The sequence below is a fragment of the Anser cygnoides genome, chromosome 4 (genome assembly GCF_040182565.1).
Source record: "Anser cygnoides isolate HZ-2024a breed goose chromosome 4, Taihu_goose_T2T_genome, whole genome shotgun sequence".
Lineage (NCBI taxonomy): Eukaryota > Metazoa > Chordata > Aves > Anseriformes > Anatidae > Anser > Anser cygnoides.
Genome location: NC_089876.1, coordinates 48,080,214 through 48,096,588, shown reverse-complemented (window position 1 = coordinate 48,096,588; position 16,375 = coordinate 48,080,214). Strand labels below are relative to the sequence as shown.

General features: G+C 38.6%; 1 protein-coding gene across 1 annotated transcript in view; it reads left to right on the top strand.

Annotated features, from left to right (window-relative positions):
• DCHS2 (dachsous cadherin-related 2) overlaps positions 1–16,375 on the top strand; it is a 103,256-nt gene that overhangs the window by 37,228 nt on the left and 49,653 nt on the right. The window contains exons 3-4 of the mRNA XM_066996550.1: positions 3,781–3,972; positions 8,923–9,154. Of these exons, the coding sequence (XP_066852651.1) occupies positions 3,781–3,972; positions 8,923–9,154 (424 nt within the window). The remainder of the gene's footprint in view (positions 1–3,780; positions 3,973–8,922; positions 9,155–16,375) is intronic.

Here is a 16,375-nt window from a genome sequence, read left to right as displayed (position 1 = left end):
GCTCTCTTGCCTTCCCCACCTCCAAGGCCCGTAAATCCTTTCAGCTCTATCACCTCTGTGCTATTGCCAGCACACAATGCTCTTGATCAATGCCCTGTGAAAACTCTGGCTGCTGCCTTCATTTCCTTTTGCTAGGACTGCTGTAACTCAAAGCTACTGAACACTTAATTACTGTAATACCCTGTAGGAATGGTACTAGTGCAGCTTGTAATGCCCTAGTGCAACTGTTATACCCTGCCATGCTTCGGCTCATGACTACAATATGCTTCAGTTCCTAAAATGTGTGGTAACTTGTTCTCTTCACTTGTATCTGAAAGCTTGAACTTGAATCCAGTGAAAACACACAAACCTTCTAAATCAGCTTGTATTGATAATTGCTCCCCAGACCTCAGGTGCTATTCAACTTCTGTTTGCTACAGTAAATTATTCTTTCGTTTGTGATTTCAGATTTTTTCCTCTTCAGAGCCAAGACTCCATGGGTAAAACTGCAGATTAAAAAAACCTGTTAATTGGGTGAAAATTGAGTGGGTGCTAAGGACTTGGACAGAGATCATATTTTTATACATGCAGACATTGCCATTTAATTCTGGCATCATTTATTGGTAACAGTTAGACCTTCAAAGCCATACTGCTTTGAACTGAAGCATTTTCCTTTAAATTCATCAGTCATCATTCCATTGCATGTACTGTTAAAAGCCTAAGGACTGCATAATCTAAAAGAAGGAAAACAAGTTGCTAAGCTTCTAACAATGCTCTCTACCTTCACACTTATAATTACTCACCCATGTTCAATTGCAGACAAATGTCAGCATTTACACATGTAACTACATATAGGTATAATGAGACAGAACCTTTCATTATTGTCACCTGCATTAGATTTCAGGTGCAAAAAATATTTTTCTCCGAAGGACCAAATGAATTACTGTTCCATAACATCAGGGTGATTGAATACGGAGGGCATGCTAGACTTCTGTTCTATTATCTTTTATAATAGTAATAACAAGGTGCAAGAGTGGTAAAATACGTGTGGTAGAATTCATTTTACAGCTGTAAAGCACGCTTAGGGCCAGATCTTGGTTATGCTGAAGCTGAGTTTTGCCTATAACTTAACCAGGAGGAGTCATGGGACTGGAGTCAGGACTGGCCATGAATTGCATGCACCTGGTGCTATAGCTGGGGGCTGCAGACTGCAAGGGAGCATGAAAGGCTCTGAAACTGCAGGGCTCCTTACCATTTGCAGTGCCAGAAATCCTGGTATAATGGCCTGCAGTGCTGTAAGAAACTTGAAAAAGGGATATGCTGGAGTGTGCTGCACAATCCCAGTCAGAGATACCTCTTGACATATAGCAAATGTGGATCATCTCATGCAGAAGCAGGCAAATCCATACAGTGCTTTAAGATAGAAAGGAGAAAAAAGTGTCTGAACTAATGTGCATCTTTTGGGCCGTCACCTTGAAGTTCTGATATAAGTAACTGGTCTAGGGTAAGTTTTAGCCTTATAATTTGCTTCAGCCCTTTGTACACAGTTTCTTTTCCCCCACTTCTACATTTTTGTGCCTTCACAAGCCATGTTTTTGTTCAGGTGAGTTTCCTTCAGTCCCAGTTCAGTACCCTAATGCCAAAATGATTCCTCTGAGGGCCAAGAGGTGAGTGCATGACTAAGGCACTGAGTGGCCTTGACCACATGTTTATAGCAGTGAGGAAGGCAGCTGGGGCCTGTTCTCTGGCCTTGTGGCCACTGACTTGCAACAGCTTGTGTCCATGCACATGAATTCATTTGTCCCCCTTCCAAAGAAACAGGATGAGCTCATCCAGACTCTTTGCTAGGAACAGTCCCTGGTATGTCCTGCTTGGCTGCTGTTGAAACCATGCCTAAAACCGTGCCAGATGTCTAACAGTACAGACAGCTGTGCAGTAGCACACAGACCTCTGCCCTCCCTGGTTCATGACCGTGGGCGTAGCCTACAAACCTGGGTCAGGGCAGGTGGTCAGTCTCACAGGTCTTCTTGGGGAACTTGACTGGGTTTAAACTCCCATACTTGGTGGTCATAAGATTTCCGAAGTTTTGGTAAGGTATTGTACTCACACAGACAGGCAAGAAAAAAGCACAGGACTTCTCTTCAAAGAAGTGGAAAATGAAGCCAGATGAGGAAGAGAAATCCTTCAAGTATCTCCAGTAGTCACAAACTAAAAATGCAGTCTATTTTAATGTGTACTTATGTTTACAGATATCTTAAAGAAATCTTATTTAAAAAGTGAAAATTTTCATGATGGGATATACCACAAAAAAGCCAAACTCAGCACAGTTTTTTTTAATCAGGGACTTTGTGCCTTCAATTTTATTGCTATAATGTACAATACTTCTCTGTTTACCAAATGTTTAAGCTATCCACCCCTCAGCAAAAGAGCAACAGCTTTACACTTCAGCATCCTATTGTATTTGTTTTTTAGTGGCTGGTGGGGCAGCACAGCCTTGTTGCAGTGCTAACGTTGCCTGGCAGAGCTTATTCCTTGGGCTGTGGATGGAGAGTTGGTGGGAGGTCTCTGGTGGTCTTGGGGCCAGACAGCTCTGGCTGCTCGTGGTTGTGTCCCCTTGGGTCTTGGAACTTCAAGAATGGAGACCTCAGCCTCTCTGGGCAGGGGGCTCCATCATCTTCATAGCAACAGTATGTCTTTTCATCCAGACAGTACTGTTGCAGCTTGTGACCGCTGTTTCTCCTCCTGCCCTGCACCTGAAGAGGGACCCTGATGTATTTTCAGTAACATCCTCTTGGATAATGGAGGGCTGCTAGTAAATCTTCCTGCAAACCACCTCTTCTCCGTGCTAAGCAAGCCCATTTCCCTCAGCCTCTCATAGGGCATGTGTATGTTTTATGGACAAAGCCTTCTGATATTATAAGAGCTTTTTTAAAATATTTTTTAAAGACTGTTGATTTTGCTAGGTTGGTGCAGATGAACATCTCTCTGAAGTCTTGCTTTAAAATACTCATTTACAGTGTTTGGGATTTGCAGCAGATTTCATGCTGTTTTTTAAACGTACTTAATATAGCTGAAAAAAAGTTGGTCTTGTTCAGCATCTGTAACTCCATCCAAGGCTGTGCTAGGGACCAAGGGAATCTGGTCTCTCCCAGGAACGTACTGCAGTCTATACATCCTTTGCTTTGTGCTGTGCATGCAGGTGATGGCTGTGTTCAGTAGTGCTGGCAGAGCTCTGGTTCTGTAGAGAACTGCAGATTAAAGCACCCTCCAGCCCTTGCCTTTCATGGATCACTGTGTCGCCAAGCCCTCAATTAAATTAAGGATTTTAATTAAGCTCTGGGAAATCTTTCAGACAACACATTCAGTAAGAATGTCCTGCATCACTTCTCTGATGCACATGTAATATTCATGATAATTCATACAGGAACTGTATGAATTACCTCTGCTGATTAAGATCCTCTCCCTTCCTTTTTTTTTAACGCGTGGCCTAGTGACATGGCTTAGTGTGCATGTCTTTTCTAGTTATAGGATGTTAATTTGATTGAGATGATTATTGACAAATAAACAAGTATGTTACAGACAAGGTCTAATCGATCTTCCATGCTTGTTTCAATAATTACGCTGTCAGCATCTGAGTTTTCATCATTTTACACAATGCAAACAGATAGCTTAGGGCATGTTTGTATTCATAGGGCATCATGTGTATGCATGGTTGCTTTCAAAACACAGGCATTTTTAAAACAAAGTATCTGATTTTTGAGTAATAGTTTCACTGCCTTCATTTTTCCTGTTTCCCTGCAGGTCAAGGCAACAGATGCTGATGCTGACCAGTTTGGTGAAATTGAATATTTTCTTTATGATGGATTCCATTATTATGAGAAATCCAAAGCCTTCCAGATTGATCCCCGTACTGGTCAAATCTGTGTGTCTCAAGATATTGACAGAGAAGGAGATCCAACTACTTACGATCTCTTAGTAAAAGCTACGGATGGGGTAAGTTTTGCCCTGCTGTAATGCAAGGTTTGTGACTATATTAGCAAATTTGGATGTGCTGCGTGTGTACCCTTAAAGGGAAATGGAGTATGTGAAAATTGCATGACTTCTGAATAAATTTTCTTGCCCCTGCAGAGGACAGAATGATACTTCCACAAAACTTAAATTTTGACCTGAACTGATAAAGGTTCACTGTAAAATCCAGAGTCACTCCTAAAAACGTTTCTAGGACACATTAGTCCCTGTTGATTTTCTTTCTCCTTTCAGGAATGGTGGACTCCAACTGGAGTGCATTAGCAGCATTAAGTGCTATCATGGAGTATATCCTTCATTTAGTTTTAGCTTAGCTTGTATGCTTTGAGGCCAGTGCAAACTGAAGCAGGGTAAAGGAGAAGTCAGAGTAGTGAAAACAATAAAGAATGTTATGAAGAACAGTCCATTTCTTCGGACAGGCCAATGGACTGAAAATACAGAAGAGTTTTGCTTGTCAAACCCAGATGTACATTGGGGTAAAACTGCCTAAAGCTGTAAAGAGTTGTTTTTTTTAGATTGTCTTCCTTTGAAATATACTGTGGAGATGTTTGTTCATATCACACATCATGCTGTTCAGGGCTGGACACTTATTCTATAGGGTGATGTAACAGAAGATTTTGGTAAAGTGGCTTCTCAAAAAGAAGGGAAAAATAACTCATAGTTTCATTTAGTGATGATCACAAAACCATCTGAAGGCTGTTTGCAACAAGGTGGCCAGAAGGGAGACCATTCACTACTTTTCTTACTTTCTTTAGCAGTGAACTGTGAGAAGACTGAAGAGAGAGGTTACTGGCTGTTTGCAAATTTTACATTTAACATAAAGGCACTGTTTTAAACTGAGGGATTCATGTTATTCAGGTCACGTTTTACAGTACAAGTTGAGCTGAAAAACATCAAAAATAAATTATTTGTCTATAAAGTTTTTATTTTGTACTTTATATATTATGCTTGCATTTAAAGTAGTCCTAAGCTATCTAGTATACGCTTTTTGAAAAAGCTGTTTTTTCTAGAAGTTTTCCATAAAACATGTGCTTTTCATTATAATTCTCCAAATTTCTTCAGTGTACTGTAATTTCTGTATTCATGAGTAGATGGACTTAACTAGCTGCAGTTGATGCTTGATGCTATTTGTTGCATTTGGATGACGTAGTGGTCAAGGGTATATTATATTTGTATGCTGTCCAATTTGGATATATGTGTATAACTAATGCACCTGTATTTTTCTTTAACTGTGACTAATCAGTGTTTATTTCAGAGGCTACAGAAGCATTCTTTTACATTAACATTGCCTTTTGCAATGTTTTTTCTATAGTTTTCTTTATGAGGAGAAATAGCATAATATCATCTTTTGTTTGTTTCCTGACATACAACTCTATCTTATAGGTTATTTCTTAAATTAAGTCTTTTTTTTGGGGCGATGTTTGAAACTTCCCCAGCAGAAGTCTGTGGCCATTTCGGAGTTTCTCTGGGATGTAATTTCTGTCTTCAAAATTTCTTTCTAGGCAAAATTTCATAGTGTACACCTAAGTGCAGGTGTCAAAAAGACGAAGAATAAAGCAGTCAATAATACAATATATAACACGAGAAAGCTACTTTGCAATAGTTCATAGCTTCATTTTTCTCCTACATCCAGTGCTGATTTTGTGCAGGGCCTCACATGTTTTGGATCTGTATAAAGAACGTGTACAAATACTTGGAATAACAGAATTATTCCTATTCACCAAGGCTATGTGAGAGCTGAACAACAGCACTGAAATTCTGACACATTTCTCACATACGCTTTTTGGCCTGGTCCAGAAGGTTAGCTTGAAAATGTAAAATAAAATAGGTTTACGTGAAAAAGGTAGATCCATTTTTTTGTTAAATTGTTGCTCTGATGATACACTTCACGTCAAAAGTTATAGGAAAATGGGCAATGCATTGAAACTATAGTTTGTTTCATTTTTAAGATAGGTCTGTGATTTATTTCCATTTAGGGACCTTGTGTGTTCAGTAATGGAGAGGACTCAATTTTTGATTGCCTTGTCTGTGACAGACAAGACTTGATCTTTTTACTGGAACCCAGCACTTTACAGCTTCCATTGATTGCACTTCAAAAAATTAGGTCATCTGACACCTCAATACTAAAGCACCAAAAATCAATATTTGCCTTTCAAAATTTCCAGTATGCCTGAAAAAATGCTGAGCCACCAGCTGCCTCTACAGCAGAACTATAGTGGGTTATTTTATCTCCCGGCACTCTGCTGCTGTTTGTGATGGATTAAATGTGTTAGGTGTGCAGTTCAAGGTGGAGGCTGTGATCAGGGGAGAAACGTATACAGAGAAGTTGAGGGAAGAGTGAAGGGTCACTATTGACGAAGGGGAGGGAAGAGATGAAGAGGAGAGAAAATAACAAAGTTAATTAGAAATGAGGAGAAAAAGTGTTTTCCAGGTGGTGCTCAGCTAATCTTACAGTAGGGCTATCAGTTTCTTCCACCTGTTCAGGCCTGCTCCATTACATGGTTTTGGATCTTGTTGGTCTTGTCTTTTATGCCCTATTTAGAAGCAGTAATGGGAGAACTGAAATGGCACACAAGAGCCCATGGACAGGAAGGCACAGAGCAGATTCTGTTAAACTAGTGTTAAATAAACATCCTGTGAGAGCATGTGGGAGCCATCGTGCTGACTTAAATGGGGTCATAGTGTTAGCTTTATCAGCTAACAGCACTGATTTGGGTTCCAAAGTCTCTTACTTCACATGTGTATCTGGTCCTCCTCCTTGAAATGATTTTTATATGGGAAGAAATCATGTAGCTAGCTTATAGAAAAGTTTGCGCTGTATCCCATGGCATCTGCATTTAGCCCTACTTTTGGGTCTTTGTACATGGATTGTGGCAGATCAACATCTTGCTCCCATAGCAAGGGTCACACTCTTGTCACTTGCACACCAGCTCTGCCTGGAATTACCCCAGTTAGTCCTGGCTGTAAACAGCTGTGTTTTGCAATTGTGACAGATCAGGGTTTCAGTAGACATTTTAGGAGTCTTTGAACTTCTAGTCAGATAATTTCCTGTATTGATACTGAAATTGCAATGTTTTTCTTTAAAATAAAATCAGATGAAGGCATTTTGTTTTGGGAAACTTCACAAACAATTGAGAGATTTAGATCAAACTTACTGTGAAATCAAGCCTTACAAAAGGAAAATATGGAAAACCAAGATTTCTAGCAAGTGTTTTCAAATGTATAGGGAACAAAGTTACTACTCTTTCCCATCTGAATGTGTGGAAGTTAGATCCGATAAAGTTTTACTGCTTATGTTTTTTGTTTGTTTTTGAAACATGACTGAAATGGGTACTACAGTGTGTTTTCCTGATTGCCCAAGGGTGTCCAAACAGTTACATATGCAAGTTTATGCTTCCATTACTCCTTTTAAGTGATTCTTAGTCCTAAAATGAATTCATTTTCATACAGGAAAGCTTATTTTTTTACAGCACACATTTTTGCTGCTGTATGGTGGCAAACTTTATTGCTATGTATCATGCATATTTCAATCCTATTGTTTATTTGCATTTTTATGCCTGTCATCTTTCTTTTTCTTTCAACAATAGTAATGCTTGCACCTGTTTAGAAATAAAAAGCAAAACAAAAACAAAACCTGTTATGGTCCATGGAAATTTAATTGGAATAATGCTAGTTTAAATTCTATCTACTGGCACCTATACCATCTGTTTAGAGACAGTAGTTGTCTGGTTTTCAAAGCCAAAATCTTCAAGTTGCACAATTTTGGGGTTGGTGCACAATGAGAGGCCTTCAGGAGTGCGTCCAGCTTCAACTCTCTGAAGACCTGGTCCATGCAGTTTTTCCCAAAAAATGGGGAAGGCCTGATGACCTGTGCTTGCACAGGCTGCTCTCAGGGATTGTCCAGCTCCAGCAACAAACACCTCTCTAGATAACACAGTGCACATACCAGTCTACCACTTCTCTTCATCAGCATGGCAAGAGGTTTCAAAAACTGCAGAGGACAGGCAGGATGTTGTGCTTCTCTGGCCCTCACACCGTAAGGGATGCCACACCACATCCTCGCAGTGGTGGGATTGTATGCATCATTATGGGCTTGAGCGTGTCTGAAATAAAACTATGTAAGCAGTTATGAATTTGACATGAAAAAATCTTTTCAGCTATGTGCTTCAGTGGAATTTGGTTTTGTTCTGTCTGTGTACGTGAAGTGGGGATATGTAGACATATATATATATATACACGTGCATGTACTATATGATTTGTATATGGATGCAATTTACATGCATATATACTTACATATTTATATACAGTGTGGGTGTATATAAGTACACGTAAGTATGCTGCAGAGCTGCTTAAACCTGCCAGGGTGGTAAATTGAGAATGGATCTTACGTGCAGCAGCCTGGCAGGTAGGCTTCTAGCTGTCCTGCAGTGGTCTGCTCTCAGCCTGTGTTCCTAATCAGTGTTGAAAAACTATTGTATTCACTGTTAAAATGGTCACGCTTTTAAATCTGAAAAATGCATAGACAGAAAAAAGTTACTAAGCCCTGACTTTTATCTGTGAAAGAGTAAGCGGCATGTAGGTGATTAACGTAAACATGTGCGAAGTCAGACTAGCAGGAATTGATGTGTGTAGTGCTTGTTGGCATTAACAAAAGTAGTTTTGTGTTCAGGCTTCGCAGTCACAAGAATTTGAACTTTGTGTATTCTGTTAGCGAGCACACTGGAGCTGTTCTCAGTGTGTAGCTGGCCTGAACTCAGTATTTTGGGATACTTACTGTACATACCTTAAATTCTTCTTGATAGACAGTTTCATTGCTCAGTTGTGTTGCAGTGTGTTCTTTAATGATGTGCTGAAGCTAGATTCATGTCATTCTATTGTATGCATTTATAATTATTTTTTTTCTGATTTATCCAACAGGGTGGGCTGAGTGCCCAAGCTTTTGTTCGTATAGAGATAGAAGATATTAACGATAATCAACCAGTTTTTGAACAAGCCACCTATGTGACAAGCATCAGCAGTCACGCACAGCCAGGAACAGAGATCGTCAGTGTTGTTGCCACGGACAGAGATTCAGGAATATATGGAGTAGTCACGTATGAACTGGTCCCAGGAGAATCTTCTTCTCTTGTCACAGTAGATGCCACTACAGGTACTATGTGTGTTTCAGAAAGGCTATAATTATACATGTGTCTCTTCCTTGAGGATGTGTTATGTGATTTCCTACCCCCCCACCTGGAGTCATGTCATAAAGCTGAAACTTAAATTCTGCTGAAAAGTAATTTAGAGGAGGACGGAGGATTTAGGTTTAACATGAAGCCTTTGTATTCACTGGAATAAACAGGAAAAAGGGAAACAGTACACGTCAGTACAATACAGGGCAAGCAATTGTGTCACTTCACCAGTGTTTCAGACAAATACATTCATCGCTCTAAGGAATAAATAAAATAGTTACTTTATACAATAATATCTGAATTCCTCTTTTTTTTAAAGTTTACTCTTGAAGAGCATGCTTCTTTCATTTCATCTGTTTCCTAATCTTTCCCTACGTTGTGCTAGAGTGCATCTCCTGTTCTGCTCACAGTCTGCCATACCCAGCTGCCTCCCTGTTTGATTCAGTGATTAGCTTCAGGAGTGTGTCTTCCGCTTTTTATTTCTGGCAGTGAACCTTCCCCCTTCTGATTTCTGGCGGGAGGTTCAATGAAGGTGTGATGAAGGAGGCAAGAAAACAATTTTGGCAAAAGCAAATCTGGATGATTTTTTTTTCTAAGGGAGCTTGAATCTGGCAGATTGAATTGCTCTTCCCGTGTCCACAAAGCAGCCTGTATAGTCTGCTTTCTAATCTTAAAATAATTATCAATGTCAGCTAGAAGGAACGTGAACCATGTATCCACAAATGTCCATGGTACCTTTCAGAGAGTGAAAGCTAAGCTTCAGCTGCCACTTAACTTGAGAGCTAGCCCTTGCATACTGCAATGACTGTGTTCTCATCAAAAGTTTTGCTTCCTGATGGTCTTGGCACAGTGGATTATTTTACATTCCTAAAAGAATTTTTGGGGCTGTGTGTATTGTATGCATATATAAGCTGTTTGGCATGTGAACCGCTATGAGTCTCTATTCTTTCAAAATTATGCCTGTTTTCACTTTCTTGTACAGTTCCCCAAATATTCTGTTGAACAGAAGAGCCTAATCTTCTTAGGAAGTTGGCCTGGTTGTCTTGGCTATTTCATAATTTACTTTAACTGTGGACTTCAACTGCCTTTCAAATCAGATCCTCTAGGGCATAACTGTTGCCAAAAATATATAGGTCAATCAATAATTAGGGAGCTGGATCTCCACAGGCATTTAACTGGTCGTTTTAAAACTGCACAGGTAGGCTGGTCGGAGAGACCTTGTGGATTGTGCTGGAAGAATTGGCTGTGCAGCAGCCCTTTCTTCTGAAAGGGTTCTTGCTCAGATTGTGACCTTTTGGCCCTTTTTTTCCTAGTTTTGGCACTTTACATAGGAAAAATGTCATCCTTAATCATGGAGAACATATAAGATAACGTTATCTCGCAGATCTATCGTAGTGTTTTATTAAAGGCAGACCAAATTCATGATGAAGTAGCTTAAGGTTGTTATTACTGACATCTCGTGATGAGAAAAGCATTTAGGTTAGAGACGCTATTCCCAACATTGTAGTGCTTGGAATCTGATTGCACTTAATCAGATCTCCTGAGTAATTCAAGAGGTCAGGCTGTGTTTTGTTTTCACTTATTAATATTAATGGTGTGGGGGGTGTTTTGTTATTTTTTTTTTTTCCTGAAGAATATGTTTTCTGTATTTATATTCCTTGTGCACTCACAACCGTGCTTAGGATTAATCGCTAGCAAGTAGAATTATTTTTAGACTGGCAATGTTTAAACAAAATAAGGATAAAAATTGCCAAGTTGCTACTCAGAAGTTGTGCAATCTTTGTGGATTAAATACCTTTGAAATCTGTTCACTATTCAGAGGAAAGTGAAAAAGTGGCTTACTGTTACTGCGCAGAGATTTGAGCTCTTCATTCCTCCTCACCTCTTGTTAGGACAGTTATTTTTCCCTGTTTTCATCTTGCTAAGGCTGTCTGCGTGCACTCATAGGTCCTAGTTTAGATATGTCTCTCTGAAGGTTACGTGTGGAACTTCATCTAGTTACACAGACTGCATTTTGTGAACAGACGGTGATAGACAAATATGGTTAGAACAGAAGTTCTCAGGAGATTAATCACCAAACCCATAGGACAAACGTGATATTACTGCAGTTTTGGTATTAGGGTTTCTGATCTTTCTTGTGGACTTGAAATCTGTCACTGATCTGTTTTGCATTTTTTTCAGTTTGCAATGATGCAAATTGGTTTTTTTGTGTGTGTGTTTTTCACTATTAGAGGACCCAAAAGGAGATGTGTAGTGTTACAGGTATAAGAGGGCAGAGATATATTCAGTAATATGAGATGTAAATTAATTATTAGCTTAACAGTTTGTCAAAGTACACCATGGTACGTGAAAATAATTGCAGGATGGTGCTGTTCTCCACAGCATAGGTAATGGCATCTAGGTTGTGCATTTGAAAAACTCATCTCGTTTTAGTGTTCTTCAGGGATGTTTTTGGTGTGCTGCACTTAGAATACTCACTAAAGATGCACTTTTTTCCCAACTCCCTTTTCATTTTTAGGAGAAATGGGAAAAGTAATAAAAACCGTAGCTGGAATTCTTCACTTTTATGGCTTGCTTCTGGTGGTTGCTTTGTTGAAGCAATTATATGGGTGTAACAAGAAAGCCATTAGCTTTGCATAGTGCACTGTGGTCACAATACAGGTATCATACCAGCTGGTAAAACACTGACTGGACGTAATATATCAATGGTGCTTTTGATACATACAGTTCACGAGGTCGAGCTACATCCAAGCTGCTTGAAGGGGTTCCATCCTTGGTTTCAAGCACTGTGACGTGTGGGTTTCGTGTATTGATAAATTCAATGGGAACGGGAAAGAAGAGCCTTCCACTGGCCAAGAGATACTCATTTAAAAGGTTCTTTGAATTCTAAACAAGTCTTTATTAGTGGCACTTGTTTGCTATTTTAGCTTTTATTTTCTCTATTTATTGTTTGGGATACACTCTTACACTCTTGTAAATAACACTTTTTCTCAAAGGAAAATGCAATAAAAATTGAAATGAAGTATTTTTCACTTGATTGATGATAGACTGTCCACAGGAAAAAAAAACACTCTAAGAATTGTTTAACTAGAAAAATGTATGGATAGGGAACTGTAAACTGGTTCTTTTGCTAGTTCATGACTGTTATTATCATTTGATTCTAGTGTTGGTGTAAACAACATCTTGGCTTTATTATGTTTCCTTTTGTAGATATCTGATCTATGCATGATCTATGAACAGCTCTCGTGAACTGATTAGAAAAGAGCAAGCTGAAGAGCTCTTCTGGCTAAGAAACTGTCTGGACTATGCTTGTTTATTTTCCCTATTGTTACCTAACAACCTATCTGAAAGTGTATTTATAGTTATGGCTGAGCAGGTAATTAAAAACGTAAGTCACAGGGTACAATCAGAAGTGTGGCAGAAAACCTATGCAGTGCTTAACTTTAAGACTTTGGGATTAACAGTTGTATTTACAACTCCCATTATGTTACAAGCATTATTATTTTCTTTCACCCAGGGGCTTAAAGTTAATTTTTCCGTGGATCTTAGTGATACCCTTCTTCAGAGCTGGATAAAAGATGGTTATCATCTCATTGCAATCCTGGTTCAGGGAAGCTGTTTCAGATCAACAAAATTAATAATAGTCTTTGAAAATTATTTTGGGCCAGTGTGAATTCAGCATGGCAGTCTTCAGATAAGCAGCCTGTTCGTATTTGAAGAACAAATCCCATAGCTGGTTGTTGTATATGGAGAAAACTTTGACGTGAAGGTGAAGTAAAAGGCAACAGCCATCAATTTATGTTCGTTTGAAGGTATTAATGATTTAAACCTAGTAAGAAAAGGATTTAGAGAAGGTAGCATTCACAGTCGACATTACAGCAATATAAGCATTTATCTTAGCTTCTCTGTTTCTTTCTTTTGACAATATAAGGCATTTAGGCTCTTGTTTCTGTGAATCCTGCCTATATTAGATGCTTAAAACAGAGGCTATGACTATCCTTCTTGTATATTACCAAGATTGTTTCCACGAGGAATTTAGAGATCTCTCCACTGACTTGAAGATACTTGGTTCAGGCCTTTGTCATGATACCTTCTGTTACTTACTTATGCTAATAAATCTGTACTGAGTACAACAGACCAGCCTTTTTACAAGCTGGTCAGTAGTTTAGTGTTAAAAATTCTCATCTTAAAGTACAGTTTCTACAAAAGAACTATTCTTTTGAGGAAATTTTAACTTGCTAAAAAAAACATAATTAATTTCCTTTAAGATGCATTCTGATTTCTTTTTAACTGAATAGCATAGGGCATCACGCGACTAAAATGTCTTGGAAGAGATGTAGGGCAATCTAGGGTCTTAGTCCATTGGAGACGAATAAAGGAAGAAGGCACATGAAAAACATACAGGTTTAAGAATGTAAAAATTGCTAACTTAGCTAAAAGGCAGATTTAAGTCCAGTATCTTGTCTCCTTAATGGTGTCTGGTAATGGAAGCAAAAGGAGGGGTTAAGAATAGAACCAGTGCAGAATGTTTCTTCCACTGGTACATTTTCCTTGCTTTGGCAGCATGCAATTTAGTGCTGTACTACTTCCATTACTGTACTATGGTACCATATGTAAATGCAATTTAATGTCAAACTGAGTTAAAACAAACTTCTTGATTTGGTTCAGAGCACCAGAATAGATTAATTCCAGTTAAGAATGTTTACAAGTTTTGTTTTACTGAAGAAAATGGAAATGCTATTTTCTGACAATTGCATTTTGGGAGATTTTCATTGCATTAAAATGCCTTGTTTGATTTTTATTACACTACAGGTTGAAAATAAAAGTTAAAATACTAAAATTTCTTTTGGAGGGAAAAAATATCAAATTTTGCTCAACTCCGTGTATTACACAATATTTAATATATAGCAGATTGTAATATGCATTAAAAAAAAAAGAAAAAGAATACATCCTTTTTAAAGAAAGCAAGGCTGTTTTTATGATGATTAATGATGTTTTCATATAGTATTGTAGGAAAATTTTTTTATTTTTAAAGTACTTCTGGCATTTTCATACAGCATATTGTACATTTGCTAAACATATGAAGAGGTTCTCAAAAATAACATTTAAAATTAGGAATGTTTTTATTTTGGAACATTTTGAGACCACATTTTTTAACTGCAGTTTTTCAATTACTGTTTTTCTGATCTTTCATATGAAATTGATACCAATGCTGTAAATTAGAGGAGTATATCTCAGACATTGGATTAGCTCACTAGGCTTTCGACTTTGAAGAATTTTATTCATGTTAAGACACAAAGGAAAAAGTAGAAGTCTCAGCTGAATAATTTGTGGACTTTTACCGTTATCACAGAGATCTCATCTATTGAGTAATATGACATAAAGGACACCAGAAATAGTATATTATCCTTGAAGCATACAAACTTTGCTATAATAAGTATGAGAGTGCAGATTTTGGCCCTGAAAGAAAGCTCTGTGGCAGAACAGCATGAAAAAAATACATAATGCCAGCTCTTCATGTACGTAGCTCTTTTTTTGTTCTTTTATGAATAAAATTCAGTAGAATCAATCATGTACAAAGAGAAAAATACCTGCAAGCTGTGTGCCAAAAACTCAACAATGCAATAGTAGGGACATGTGTACTTGAGATTCATTGTGCACAACAGAATGCAAAGTATTTACCAAAACCAGATACTCTAGCCCACCCCCCTTTCTTGTACTTCAGTCACTGTCAGATCTCAGAAACAAGAATCCACCAGATGAGACAAAGAGCGAGCTGCTGTGGTGATGCACTGCCACAGCTCTTGGTCTGCAAGAGGCAGGTGATGTGGGCCGGTAACAGAAAAAATGGAGAAGAGGAAAAGATTATACTCAAACCTCACATTTTGGAGGAGAGAAATAATGCAAGGTTTATACAGTTAAGTTCAGGCGATCAGCGTGTTTCTTTAATAGTGATTGTATAGGTCTCAGGTACAGAACATTAAGAAACCAGTTATTGCTGGCAGTGAGCACATCATGTTCTTATTTTCTCTTCCATTTCAGTAGAACAAGGTACTGGTGGTATTGTCTTTCTAATCAGAAGCTATAGATAGAAGGGGTTTGCACTTCACTGCCTCTTTCCTGAGGCTGCCCAGTATTTAGTTTTCAGGGAGGTGGCAGTCCTGGAGCCTTGCAGTTAGTCCCTCTGGAAAAATGAAGGCTCTCCTTCATGTTCTCAGTTAACTTGAAGAAGAAAGTGCCAAGTCACACAAAGAACAAATAGGCTTGGAAAAATGCCTTCATGCTGCTAGACTGTTAAACTGAACACGGTAGGGAGTCCATATAGTACAAAATCAGTTTGTGAGGATTAAGATGAGTATCTGGAATGTTTTGTAATGCTCTTAATTTAATACAAGATCAGCAGACCTATCTTATTGGGCTTGTGTTATGCTTCAGTCAGTATCGGTGCTGGAAACGTGCATCTTTTTGCACGGTGCCTTCAAAGAAATATCTCTGGTTACCATGGCAGTGGAGATTTGTTATCAGGTTGTGCATTGAGCTGGTTTTGAATCTGCAAGCTGGCAGCTTGGTTGAGAAGGTCCTCGACTAAGATGTTTTTGGAAAACTGCAGTAAGCTGAGCAACCAAAAGTGACGTGGTGGGGGTGGTGAGGCAGTGCTGGAGCTGCGTGTGTTGCTTGGGGAAGGCTCTGCCTTTGTCTTTGAAAATGCAGCTGTTCGTTGGGCAAGAGTCCAGCCCACTTCATTGTTATATGCTTTGATTTTTTTGTTTGTTTGTTTTTAAACTCAGTTGTCATGTGGAAGTGTTACCTGTTTGCATACAAAGAGAACAAGTGTACTGTGAGTTATGTCAGTTTAAAGAAAACAAAACAATGCAGAATGAAATCTCCATGCAATAGCAAATTGGGTCTTTTCAGTTATGTGGGGCTTTATTGAGAAATTGGATTTTTTTTTTTCTGGTAGGGAGGAATCACTTAAACATGTAGTAGTATAAAAAAGTAGAAAAGGCGATGTCAATGTAATACTTTCTTTTTCTTTGTTCAATTTAGTTTTGGTGTCCTATGGTGAGTCATAGGAGCCTTTGTTGTACTAACATTATCACTGTACTAAGCAAAAAAAAAATGGGGGGGGGGAGGGGGATGGACCTAGTCCTGTCCTGTGAGGTTTATAGCAAGTTGAAATTGTGAGAGTAATGAATAAA